Below are 13,490 nucleotides of genomic sequence, written 5' to 3'. Positions count from 1 at the left end.
TGTGTGTGTGTTGGAGTTGTGGGGGAGGGGAGGGGATAGGAGGGGTTTCCCTCCTTCCTTTTGATACTATTACATTCACAAGCCTTTGTAGTCGGTTCTAGAGAGCAAAACACTGCTTCGCACTGGCTACATCCCCACAAGACCTGCCAAAGAATTTGCACCACTACTTTTCTTTGGGTCAGCTACAATAGAGGAGGAACTCTCCTCTTTATGTGCCTGTGTGCATATAAGTGGGAATTTCTGACACTGAAGCCAAATTAAGCTAAGGAGACAATACTTATATGTTAACATATGATGAAACAAATAAATTGTCTGGAACACAATCTGTTCTGTGAACCACAATAAACAAGCAAATAGACATACTCACAGTATTTGGCAATGTTGGAAGGTAATCCTCTGTAGCCAAATAGTCAGCATACTCTATTTCTCCAATATGAATTGCCACAGAACCATCATTTGACTTCTCTGACATGATCATCCTAGTCCGTGCTTTTGGAATGAGTTGATAACCATTACCTGACATACAGTGAAAGGATCAGTCACCATCACAAAGTGCTAGCCAATCTGATGAGGACATCACTTGTTTGGGCTAGCTTATTTTCTTGTGGATCATTTACTATTGTTTTATTTCATTGGGCTTGTATTATAGGGTTTGGCCCAAGCCCACTTACTTTTTAGGTTTATTGGTTTCTCTATTTATAAGACTTGGTAATGTAATTTCAAGGGCACAAGGGATTGAGAAATTGAATCAAAAAGTTTTCTTCTCCCCTAATTTCCTCTTCTTCTTTCCTAGTCTCTTGCTGCTGCTTCTGTTCTGTTTCTTCTTCTTCTCCTCCTCTTCTTGCTTCTTCTCCCCTCCTTGCCTTTTCCCCTCAATCTATTCTACATCACAATCAGGAATTTATAGTCAACCAACCTTGAAGAACACGCTCCGTCTGAACAAAGTTTAAGATCCTTGTCTTGGGAACATTCATGCTCCCACCTACAAGGGACCTTGATAATGGCATTTTACGTGTTTCATCTTTCAAATTCTCATTGTTTGAATCACTGGAAAGATGAAGCAGCAGCTGTTGAGCAGAAAACGTATTTGGTTTCCCGATAGGATACTGATCAACCTTGTTCTTTTTGCTGTTAAGTTGATACCTGAAATAGAAAAAGAAAATGAAATGAGCAGTCGAGAAATAAGGGCCTGTTCAACAAGATACTAAAGGAAAAATCAAGATAAACCAACAATTTTTGATAATTTGTTCTCCCTAGACAGTTCTACTTGGGAACTTCTCATGGAAGGCAATATAAGAGCTATAATGTTCTATTCCACTCGCATTACACAGAAGTCTAATTGGTTTGGGCTCTTTTTAATTACTTTGAGCAAATAATTGACAAGTCAGAACCCCCATTAAGTAAGTCTTCAAGCTTTTATGCATACTAGATTTCAAAGTAGTTGAGATTTGAGAACTTATGTCAGGAGTGCAAGAGTACTTTTATCCAATATATGTGGTACAAGTCTAAAAATAATGGCAGCCTGATTGACAGAAATACCTCGAAGTCACCATTTCAATATTCGAGAATCTTTCTAGCATGGCTTGGTCCGCCAATTGAGCTCCAACAGGACTGTTTGCATTTATCATAGAATTCATATTACTAACACTAGCAGGAGAACCAACTCCACTAATTGCAGCGGTTCTTTGGAGAGAATTGGATCTACGTTTTGCAGCAGCTTGTGCCTGGTTTTGCCGTTGCATTGCCTCATTCGCACTGGAAGTCAAAGGCACGGTGCCACCAACACCAATGGGAGGAACTGAAGTCACTGCAGACTTCTCCTTTTGGGATGAGACAAGTCCACTAGTCACACCACCTCCAAATTGAGGTCCTATTGAACTGCTGGAGAATTCTCCAGATTTTGATGACAAGGGAGATTGAGGTAAACCTCCAGCAGATACACGAGGACTTTGAACTAGTTTTCTCTTGTGGAAATCCTCCTTTCTAGAATTATTATCAAGAGGCTGACCAAGACTATTCCATGGAGGCTGGAGGAAACCAGCTCTCCCGAATTGCTGTGGCATTCTTTGCTGTAATCGTGACTGTGAGGAATCAATATGGGCTATTCCTGATTCTGCCATATGAATTCGACAGAGATCTGTTTTGTCCAATCTCTCTGTCTCAATTGGTTCTTCCTTTAACCCATATCTCATTCCTTGCTGTCCAGCGGTAAACGGCATTGTCCCAATATCCTGATTTAGACCTCCTTCAAACACCTGCTGTGAGAACTTTTTCATAGGATTATTAGCATACTGAATCCCTCTTGCAACAGATTGCTGCTGCATTAATGTATTCTTCCAGTGTGAATCTGGTCCGTTGAAGCTGTCCATTTGTTGTGCTACATTTTGACTACCATCAACACCTGTAGCCATAAGCCTACCCCTCTTGCTTAAAAGTGGAGATAGTTGCCCATCTTGGTTTTCTCTCTTGCAATGAACACAAGAAGCGCCATTATCAGTGAGTGATATCATATCCTGCCCAGCTGGTGAAGCAATTGATGCATTCAATTGAGCTCCAGGCCGATTATCCTGCAGAAGGCTTGGGCTCCCAACCCCCATTTGAAATTTTGACTGGGGGGATACCAGAGAAGATGCTGAAACAGAGACATCTGACCCAAAGCTGTTGGTCCTTAGAGGAAGCATTGCACTTGGAACATTATTTTGAGTGTTCAAATTCTCTTGGACAGACTGCTGCATTAAGGGTCGCCAGTCACCCAACCTTGAACTTTCGGGAACTTTATCTAGGCATACCCTTTTCCCATGGATTTTATTATTCGATGAGATGGTAGCTTCATGAATCTGCCTCAATCTTTTTCTCCTCATGCTGTGCACTGCCAAATTTAACTGCAAATAAGGTGCATCATGTTAAAATAAATAATATCCTTACAACAAAAATAAGATAAATCAAGTTGCATATGCACCTTAGCAGGAACTGGGTTGTCACTGAGTCTATCCAGCTTTGGACTTGGATCCAGGCAAAGTTGTGGTTGTACAGCTTTCAAAATCCGGGCCTCCACTTCCTACACACAAACATCATAAGGATACTATCTCCTGGTGCATGCAACAAGAAAAACGGTTCACTTACCATCAGATCTCCATATGTCCAACTATCGTCGGAAATAGATGGAATATCCTTTACTACATTTTCCAAAGACATTCTAAGACGCACTCTAAGGACACTAGGTGAAGCATCCCCAGAAGGCACATGAATCCTTTTTTCAGAAGAGCAATTCCGGTAATCTCGCACCTGTAGAAGTATCATCCAATGTTACAAATTCTCGAAATTCCGAAATTCCAAATGTCTTTGATGCCGAATAAATGATCGATATTAATGTGACTAGAATAACTGTCTCCATTACTATCTCTAACTCAAAACCTACATGGACTCCATTCCCCCATTCATTTTATCAAGTATTGAACAAATAAAGAAGCAATGAATTTGACGGATCAACCATTTACTATGGTTTAAATGCTTAATCCCGACAGCTGAGTGCAATATAAATGAAAATTGAAAGCAATTAAAGAACATAGATAAACCATATTATGGATTAAACACACAAAGTGCACAGTATAATTAGGTTCTACAAATCCAATAAAACAGAATTGCTTGAGCCATCCAAGAGAATGGAAAGGCATCACCAACACAACAGCAGCAGGACTACTTTGGTTGGAACGAGGCAAAAGCAAAGGTGGTAGTGCAGAGAGAAGACCACAAATCATGAAAGATTACTAAAAGGGTATAAAGAAAAATGAAGGTTTTTAATAATTGTTGGCAAAAAAAGTGGACATAATGATTAAGCTTCAGAATTTTTTCCAATATCTTTTAAGTGGAAGGTTGTTTGCAAGCATGCTTCATATGCAGTAACTGTACCATTAATAATTTGTCATAACATCATATCCTCATGTAGATATACACTCCAATTAATAGTACAGATTAGAAATTATTTCCATGATAAGATAACCATCTCACACTATATTTGCTTTGAAGTTTTTCCGATAACATACCTCACAGACAAGTGTCCCTTCAATGTACTTGCATGGTAGATCATCCAGAATGTCTCCAGGCAGTCGCCCGGACTCAATTGCCTTTATATAACAAATTGCATAAATACAATCAAAAACTTATACAAGACAAATTCCTTTAGATAAACCATTGAAGATAAAACTGAGGAACTGTAGATACAACAAAGAAATTCACAGTGAGCAAAAACAATTTCTGTATAGACAAATTATTGCAACCACAAGCAAAACTCTCTATACGAAATATAACCTATGCTGCTGTTTCTAGTTAAGGATTTATATCCTCCTCAACCGGTATTACCATTTGTGTGGTTGATAACTAGGCATGCCACAATCATCATGGGAGGAAGAGTTACTCAAGATGACTAAATCGTTTCATGCTGTAAATGAACACCATCACTCTAACACGTGATACGCTAGCAATTTCAAACACTAAATTTGGTGATCCAAATCTTTTTGTAATATACTTTAGCATATTTAAGCTTATACGATGAGAATATCTTACATCATTGTTCAAAGACTCAGCCAAGTCAGAACTGGAATGGTCATAACAGTTCTACTGTTCCATTGCAGCTCCAACTTGTTGCATTTTTTTTTTCTCCCCCAAGGAAAAAGGCAGGTACATTCAAGATAGAAAACAAACTTGATGGATTCTTATCTTACTCTGCTTCATTATTTGAATAATTGATTCTATTTGCGTGCCATTGTATGGTCAAAGGTGTGAAGAATTACATTAAATGAATAAATGTTTCTCCACTCCTGTTTTTGCATATTGTAGGTCTATTTATTTAGTCTTTAGTAAATTCCACTTATGAACAAAGAGGTTTCTAATTCAAACTTTTGATTCTTTTAAAAATTAAAAACTATATTTTTGACAAATTTTTTTGGATCAATCGTTCAGTTTTCATGATTAACAAGTCCCTCCATTTCATAACCGAGTCTAGCTTGGACAAGTATTTGAGTAGAGCGTATGACTCGAACTGTGTCAAAGAGGGCCAGTTTATGGGGAAAAAAATCATCTCAAAATTTCCAACACTCACCCCCCACCCCCAAAAAAAAAAAAATGATCATCCAGTAGAAAGTCACCAACATTTCCACATCCCCTCTACTTGGTGTGATCATCTTCCAAAAATCCAACTAACGTGACACCATACTTCACCAAGTTCACAAGCACTTTACCTCCTCTACTTAAAAGGTTGTTGTACACACAACCCCACCAAGGTGCGGCCAACAAAAAAAAAAAACGCTACCTAAAACATTCAAGACCACTAAAACCACCATCTCCAGAAAACTTATCAATTTGCATCTAGGATGTTGAAGAAAAAAGGCAAGAGAAATAGAAAATGAAAGAAGTCATTTTAACCATCCAAAAACACCATCAGATAAGGCAACCAAAACCTCATCCCACGCTGCTGTTACCAACATTATTCATCTCCAAATCTTATTTAAATATAAAGAGCGGCTCAAATTATAAATCTACATCCAACAAAACGACACCCGTTTCTATTCTTCTACTACCCTCCCTGCATCATTTTGGAGGCTGGAGGAATCTAGGATTGACTTTGCTTGTGCCTCTAATTAGGGGCAAAATTGTGACGATGATAATAGGTGTTTGTGGTGGTGGACAGTGTGGTTTGGGGTGAAGGGGATGGCGGTGATGATGTCCGTGGAGTGAGAAATAAGTCTTGGGAGCCTTTCCGGGATAGGAGAGAATGGACTGCAGATTCTCTGAGAATGGAAGACTAGATTTTCTATTAATCTTCAACGATTGTATCATTATTTTAATGGAAGCTATTTCAGGACAGGGAATTAAAAGTTTCGATTTTGAGAAAGTGGCAATTTTATTGAAATATTCAAAAAGGAAAAGCATCAGTACATATGTAAAGGAATCGTATTAGGTTATTAATATGAAATTGTAATTTTTTTAATTTCACCCTAGCTTTAAATGAGTTGATGTTTTACGTGAAAGTGTTACATGAAGTCTGCTAGTCAGTTATTGCTGCATTCCAACATGGCAAGCGAGCTGTGGGGACATGCTGAGGAGTAGAAGTATAATGATTGTCATTACTTGGAATTTGTGATGCACGGACACTTCTACTAAGGCGACGTATCAATGTCCAATACGTGTCATGCAAAGAGCAGTTCAATAATCAAATTTAATTCCAAGTAAGCAAGGGATCTTAAATGCAAGAATCTCTCAGGTCACTTCATATGTTTAGCATTTCCAGTGTTGCCAATAGCCTCAAACAATGAGTAAGCAGTAACATGCTTTAAACGAAGTGTAAGATGTGCTACATGCTTTCACTGATAAATAAACCTACAAAGTGCATTACTTACCAAGAATAGAGTTTCGGATGCTCTATCGTATGGGTGCAATAACTTTGGAACATCAACAGGAGTCTGATGACTCTGGTCATTCTGAAAATTTGAAATATAATTGAAGTAAACACCAATACACAAGAGCTTCCCACAAATTTTTGTTTTTTTACATGGACTGATTTATTACTTTTTTTTCACCATTTAAAGTGATTATAAACACACCTCCACCGGCTTCCCCATTAAATATCCGTCTGGGAATAGGCTAAGGGTGAATGACACATCATTATCTGTAAAAAAAGGGGGACAAAAGGTTCGATAATCAGAAGACAAAACCCAAAATACTTAGAACCAGAAAGTACAGAAAATGACATTTCCAAATGGACCTAAAAAAGGAATTCAGAAACTAATACTTACCAGAGATTTCAGTAACACCACCATTCTTATCAGCCTCGACCTGTGACTCAAAAATAGAATTCATATCATAAAATTGATCAACTTTTTGCAAGAATATAAAGTCCAAACAGATAAATTCAAAGTTTCACATAGAAGTTTAATCTTTGAGGATCTAAATGAACAAGTTCCTTTGCAAACTAAGCTAAAGCTTAAAAACATAAATTAATTAATTAATGAATTTAGAAAAATAAAAATTAAAAATATTGGACCTGCAATTTATTATCCAAAATTAACGGCAAAAGAATCGACTTGAACAGATTTTTTTTTCTCAGTTAAAATATTTGATCATTTATATTAAAAATCAAAGATAAATCCATATCGAGAAGGCTAAAATATAAAGAATTGATATAAAAAATAAATAAATAAATAATCCATATCCAGAGCGAAAAATCAACAAAGCTATGAAACTTTTTACGGTGAAACCCACAAAGAAAAAACCTCAACGGAAATCTGCACTGAATTAAAATAAAAAATTCCACAAAAAAAAAAGGAAGAAAAAGTGCAAAACTTGGAATAAGGTTAAGCTCATTCTACAAACCCTCCTCTGTATGTACCTGTTCCGACCATAATTCAATTGATGCCAAGGCATCGAACTTTTTTAATTATATGTTTTACCGTGAGATTTCGGGTGGTAGTGAAATTGGGATCGCTCTTCTGAATTGAGGATGAAATTATGGTGTCTTCTCCTCCTCCTCCTCCGACGGGGGCGTCTAACTCGAGCGGTCTGGGGTGGAACCTCTTACCGGTTTTGGAGACCTTAAATGAAACCCCCATTTTCCGACTGATTGATCCCTCACAAATCAAATTCAGACGAACATGTTAGAACTCAATGTATGCAAATTGTTACTGTGAAAGAGCTAAGCGGAGTGGGAAATACATGAAATTGACTAGAGAGGGCATTTTTCAAAATAGGCTTGACTTTTTCAAATATTTGGAATTATCTAAAATATCCTTAAACAAATATTAAAAATAATTTATTTCATAATAAAAATCTTCTATCTAAATCTTTAAAAAATTAACAAATAATTTTTCTGAAAATTTGAAAGAATTATTAATGAATAATTATAAAATGAAAAAATTCAAATATGAGAGAGGACCATGTAATATATAAAAAGTTGTTAAAAATAAAAAAGAAATTAAGTTTGACAAAGAAATTGATAAGATAAGATATCAAGAACAATTATATGTATCACAAGAAATATTAAAGTGTTTCAAAGAAAACTTATTAGAAAATTTTGCTAAAGGAGTTGTAAGATCAATAATCATAAAAGATATACAAGGTATCATAAATAAATTAGAAAAAAGGAAGAAAAATATCTTAAAATACGATATACCTTTTAGAACAGACATAGATATGATAACAGATGTTGATATTATAAATTCTCAAACATTACTAAACTTTGAAGAATTACTTAAAAATTTATGAGAAGGCCAATAAAAAATAAATTACCACAAGCATACAAAAAATTAGTTTTTAACCTTACCTTAAGATTTTATATACGCTTAATAACAAATAGATTAACTAAAACAAAAATAAAAGAATTTTTAGAATATTAGATTATTAGATTTTTTATTATTAGATTTTTGTCCGCTCATAGTAGCATTCATCCCGTTGGTATCAGAGTCAGAGAGATCATGAGAAAATATATAAAAATAAATTACCTAAAAGATATTGAAAATAAATAAAATTAATTGTTGAAAAGATAAAGAAAGACTTAAAAGTTTATGATTTTAGAAATTATTGAAACTTATAAAAATAGACTAAGGTATCAGGTAAAATATAATTTTAATATAAAATGCTATATCGAAGAAGATAATATAGTTGGAACATATAGTAAAGACATAAAAGAAGTATTAGAAATTTTTAGAGTAATTAAAAATCTACCTTTAGAACTAAAAGAAAAAATAATTAAAAAGATATTATTTGAATAATATAAGAGCATATATATATTAGAAGAAATCCAGAGTGAAATAGATTTCATAGTAATCTGAAAAAAAAATTATTATGGAAATCATAAAAATAAATAATTATTATCAATGTATTGAAGAAAAAGGATGTTATATATTTTTCAACTCTATCCCTAATAAATTAAAAATAATAACATTATATGTAACTAGGAATTTACCTAGAGAGATAAAGGAACAAATATTACGTAAATTAATTGTAGGATTTATCAAAGATAGACGTACATATGAAATAATTATCGAAGTATTTGAAAATGAATTATATCATAGAGAAATATTTGAATCATCATAAAAATATAATGGAAGAAACTAAAAATATTTTAGAAAGAAAGTTAAGAAGAATAAGAATAATAAATAATAAAATTTTAGATGAATTATTAATATTTGGAGATATAACTAAAACTAAAGAAAAACAAATATTAAAATTAAAACAAGAAATGTATAAAAAAAAAAACAAGGTATTATGAAAAATTAAAAGAACTAACAAATATTGAAGTTATAAAACAAAAGTATGATAAAATGATAAGAGATTGTAAAAATACTGAGTATATAGTATTTTATTATTGTCAATCAAAAAATCGATAAAAGAAAATGTCAATCAGTGAACATATGGAAAAATTAAAACATTTAATAAGAACATTAATAAATGATGTACAAGAAATAAAGAATGAAATAAAAAAGCAAGAAATGATACAAATATATTGAAACTTGAAGTCAGAAAATTAAAAGAAAATGAAGAAAAGAATAATAGAATAGATAAAAAATTTATAGAAAAAGAAATAACCAGAATAGGGAAAAAACATATTGAAAGAGACAATTTAATAATAGAAACAGGAAGCATGGATGATGAGTTTAGGAAAAATATGTTACCTAAAATATTAGAAGAAGAGGAATCTAGAGAAAAAATGTTAAGTAAACAAAAAATTAAAGAAAATCAAGACAAAGAAAATGAATGAAGAATTAGATCTACTTATAGATAATTTTGATCATTTAAGTTTAGAAAGTATAGATGATGAATATCAAATCTTAATGAATACTGGAGGAGAACCTAATCACGTATGAACCTCTAAACAAGAATCAATAGATCCAAATAAAAGTTATGCTCCGATGTATAATAAACCACATAGACAATTTTATGATAAAATAAGAGATAAACAACCGTCTAAAGGAAATAAATATAGTAATAGATTTGAATTAAATAATAATTATGATAAACCTGTTAACCATGGAAGAACAAAATTAGACCTAGATTGCAAAATAGACACTAAGAAAGCCTTAATAACATGGGCATACTCAATGATATTATTCTTTTTATATAATAAAGATGACACATGAAAAAAATACTAAAAGAATGATAGATTTTTTAATTGCATCTTTTGAAGGAAATGTTAGAAATTGGTGGGAAGGAATTAGTAGTGATACAAAATTATTAATAAACAGAAATGTACAAACAGAAATAATAAAGTCAGATAAACTAGGAATAGAAAGATTAGTAGATATATTACAGATGAATTCTTAGGAGAAAATTGGTTAAGAAATTATGAAGAAGAAGCAATACGAGAAAAAGATAATGCAAGAGTTAAGTTAATTAATTTAACAATTTGTGATATGTGTAAAATTAAAAAATATACTTGTGAATTCAAGAATTACTATTATACTCAATTTTATAGTAATGAAAATCAAGAAATATATCAAGATATGTATTACAATAAATTACCAAGATCATGGGGAATATATTTTAAAATAGAATTTGAAAAATATATTAAAGAAAATATAGGAATACCTAGAACACTAGGATCAAGAATAAAATTCTTGTTTGAAAGACTTGCATATATATGTCAACAAAGACAATTATTGAAAAAATCAGAAAAATTAACTAGAATATGTTGTGAAGATATGAAAAAACCTATAAGATGGGGATGTAATTCTAAAAAAAGAAATAAAAGAAAGTATAAAAACAGAAAGTTTAAAAAATATAGAAATTTTAAGAAAAAATACATAAAACTTGGAAGAAAATATTATAAAAGAAAAAATAATATACAGAAAAATAAACCTTATAAGAAAGATAAGAAACAATGTAAGTGTTGGAATTGTAGAGAAATAGGTCATATAAGTCCTGATTGCACAAAGAAAAAAGTGAGAATATTACAAAATGATTATTTTGAAATAGAAAGTGAAATATCTGATATTGAACATTATAATAATTAGGAAATATTTATAAGTGAAGTAGATTCAGAAGATAATGGATTGGAATCTGAATAGAGAAATTGAAAAAATAGAAAATAATAATATAGAAATCCAAGAATATGAGGGAATAGAAGGTTATGGATTAAAAGTAACTTTTGATACTAATAAATTTAAGAAAATACAAAAGTTATCCTTAGATTTGAAAATAGGAAAATGGGAAATTCTAGATAAAATATGGAGAAGAAAAGGAATAACAATAAATGAATACCATAAGATTGAAAAAACTACAGATGTCAAGACAACGCAAGGAACACATAAAATAAACCTTTTAACAAAAAGTACAGTATCAGAATTATTATAAAAAATAAGTAAAAAAACATAGTGAAAAGATCAAATATGTTTATTTAGTAGGAATACAAATAATGTTTAAATCTTTATTTAGGGAATGAATAGATTCACCATTAACTGTAAGTTTACACGATGGAAGAATTATAAATCTTGAAGATGGTCATTTAGGAATTATAGAAGGAAATTTAGCATATCAAAAGTTAATATTTACTTGTTACCCAAAATATTGTGTCTCATTGAAAGATAAAAATTTTAATGAAGTCTTAGGATTACATTTCAAATTACATAAAAATGATATAATGGAACCAAGATACCAAATTATGACTATGGAATATAGGGCATCATATACATTTACTATTTCTAATTATGGGAATATTTATTCTAATAAACCATACATAGAAATTTATAAGTAATGTAAAGATATTAGTAAAATAGTGGAACCAAACAAACAAATAAATCTTATTTTCAGAAGAGTATAAATTTAATATAATTAAAAATAAGCCTGAAATAACAGAGTTAAGAGAAGAAGAAGATTATAAAATAACATTTCATAATAGAAGGTTGATAAAGAAATCAAAAAGTCTTAGACTACCTAATAAAAAAGAATATTTAGGAGAAACTAGTGGTATAAAAGAACTAAAACCTCATGAAAATATTGGAAATATGAAAATAAAAGGAAAATATTTCAACGGTAGAAGGTATATAAAGGATGAAATATATTGATAGATACAGGTGCTGGAGAATGTCATATGGCTGCAACTAAAAATGAAGGATTAATGACTTACAAAACAGAACTATATGAATACAGGAATTTTGATGGACAACTATATATTACAGAATCAAAGGTAAAGGTACCAATAAAAATAGGTGGGATTGATCTTTTAGTACCATGTTATTTGGATGAAAGTATGGATATTGAACCTCATATATTATTAGGAATGAATTTCTTAAATGAATTAGAAGATTATAGTATAAAAAGAGAAGGGTTATATATAACTCATAAATGACAAACTACATTATGTAAAATAGGAAGTGAATGAATAATCAAATAAGTTTTCCATTAGCAGTATATATACAAGTTACTATAGTAGAAACAAATATAACAACTTGTGCCTTAATTGATACAGGAAGTGATATAACAATTTTTAAACATTTCTTAATAAAATCATGGAATAAAAATAACACGAGTGACTGAAGAAAGCACTCAAATAATTGATAGTGTTGAAAAAGTTAATATAATACTTGGTAGTAAACAAGTTATAATAAATAAAGTATATAATTATAATAAATTAGAATGTGATATATTATTAGGAAATGACTTTATCCAACAATTTCAATACTATAAACAAAATAATTACATGATAATGTTACAAACACCTTGTGCACATCTATTAAAAATACCAAGAGAATTTAGACCCTACAGAGTTCAACCAGCCCAGCGTGGTGATAAATGGGAAAAACGACCAATAGTACAAGATGAACTAAAAAATAAAAAACTATCATATAAAAAAATCCTAAAAACAGAAATAGAAATAAGTATGGAAAAAACCATAGAACAATTAGAAAAAATTTATGGAGAAAACCCATTATTATTTTGGAAACCATATCATCCTAGAGCTAAAATAGAATTAACAGAAAATATTATAATAAGAATCAGACCAATGATTTATACCTTACAGGATATGCAAGAATTTAAAATTCAAATAAAAGAACTATTAAAACAAAATTTAATTAGACTCAGTAATGGACCTCATAGTAGTCCAGCTTTTATGGTTATGAAACATTCTGAGCAGATTAGAGGAAAAGTTAGAATGGTAATAAACTATAAGGAATTAAATAAATGTACTAAATTTGATGGGTACTTTTTACCAACTAAAGAAGTCCTAATAAACCTTGCAAAAGGAAAACAATATTATTTCAAATTTGATTGTAAATCAGAATTTTGGCAAATAAAAATGGAAGAAGATAGTATACAATATACAGCTTTTAATACACCTTAAGGAAATTATGAATGGTTAGTTATGCCATTTGGTTTAAAAAATGCACCACAAATATTTCAAAGGAAAATAGATAATATATTCAAAAAGTTTAGTGATTTTCTTATTGTTTATATAGATGATATACTAATATGCTCTAATAATAAAAAAGAATATAGGAATA

The 13,490-nt window shown here is 31.2% G+C and overlaps 1 protein-coding gene across 1 annotated transcript in view; it reads right to left on the bottom strand.

Annotated features, from left to right (window-relative positions):
• LOC111373834 overlaps positions 1 to 7,716 on the bottom strand; it is a 10,859-nt gene extending 3,143 nt beyond the window's left edge. Inside the window, exons 1-10 of the mRNA XM_022996415.1 lie at positions 7,446 to 7,716; positions 6,792 to 6,831; positions 6,600 to 6,664; positions 6,396 to 6,476; positions 4,044 to 4,124; positions 3,124 to 3,285; positions 2,960 to 3,058; positions 1,540 to 2,882; positions 917 to 1,143; positions 281 to 516 (exon numbers count right to left, since the gene is read on the bottom strand). Of these exons, the coding sequence (XP_022852183.1) occupies positions 281 to 516; positions 917 to 1,143; positions 1,540 to 2,882; positions 2,960 to 3,058; positions 3,124 to 3,285; positions 4,044 to 4,124; positions 6,396 to 6,476; positions 6,600 to 6,664; positions 6,792 to 6,831; positions 7,446 to 7,604 (2,493 nt within the window). The 5' untranslated portion in view covers positions 7,605 to 7,716. The remainder of the gene's footprint in view (positions 1 to 280; positions 517 to 916; positions 1,144 to 1,539; positions 2,883 to 2,959; positions 3,059 to 3,123; positions 3,286 to 4,043; positions 4,125 to 6,395; positions 6,477 to 6,599; positions 6,665 to 6,791; positions 6,832 to 7,445) is intronic.
• Positions 7,717 to 13,490: the final 5,774 nt, after the last annotated feature.

Source organism: Olea europaea, chromosome 2, assembly GCF_002742605.1.
Source record: "Olea europaea var. sylvestris chromosome 2, O_europaea_v1, whole genome shotgun sequence".
Taxonomy (NCBI): domain Eukaryota; kingdom Viridiplantae; phylum Streptophyta; class Magnoliopsida; order Lamiales; family Oleaceae; genus Olea; species Olea europaea.
This window is presented reverse-complemented; position numbering and strand designations above follow the sequence as displayed.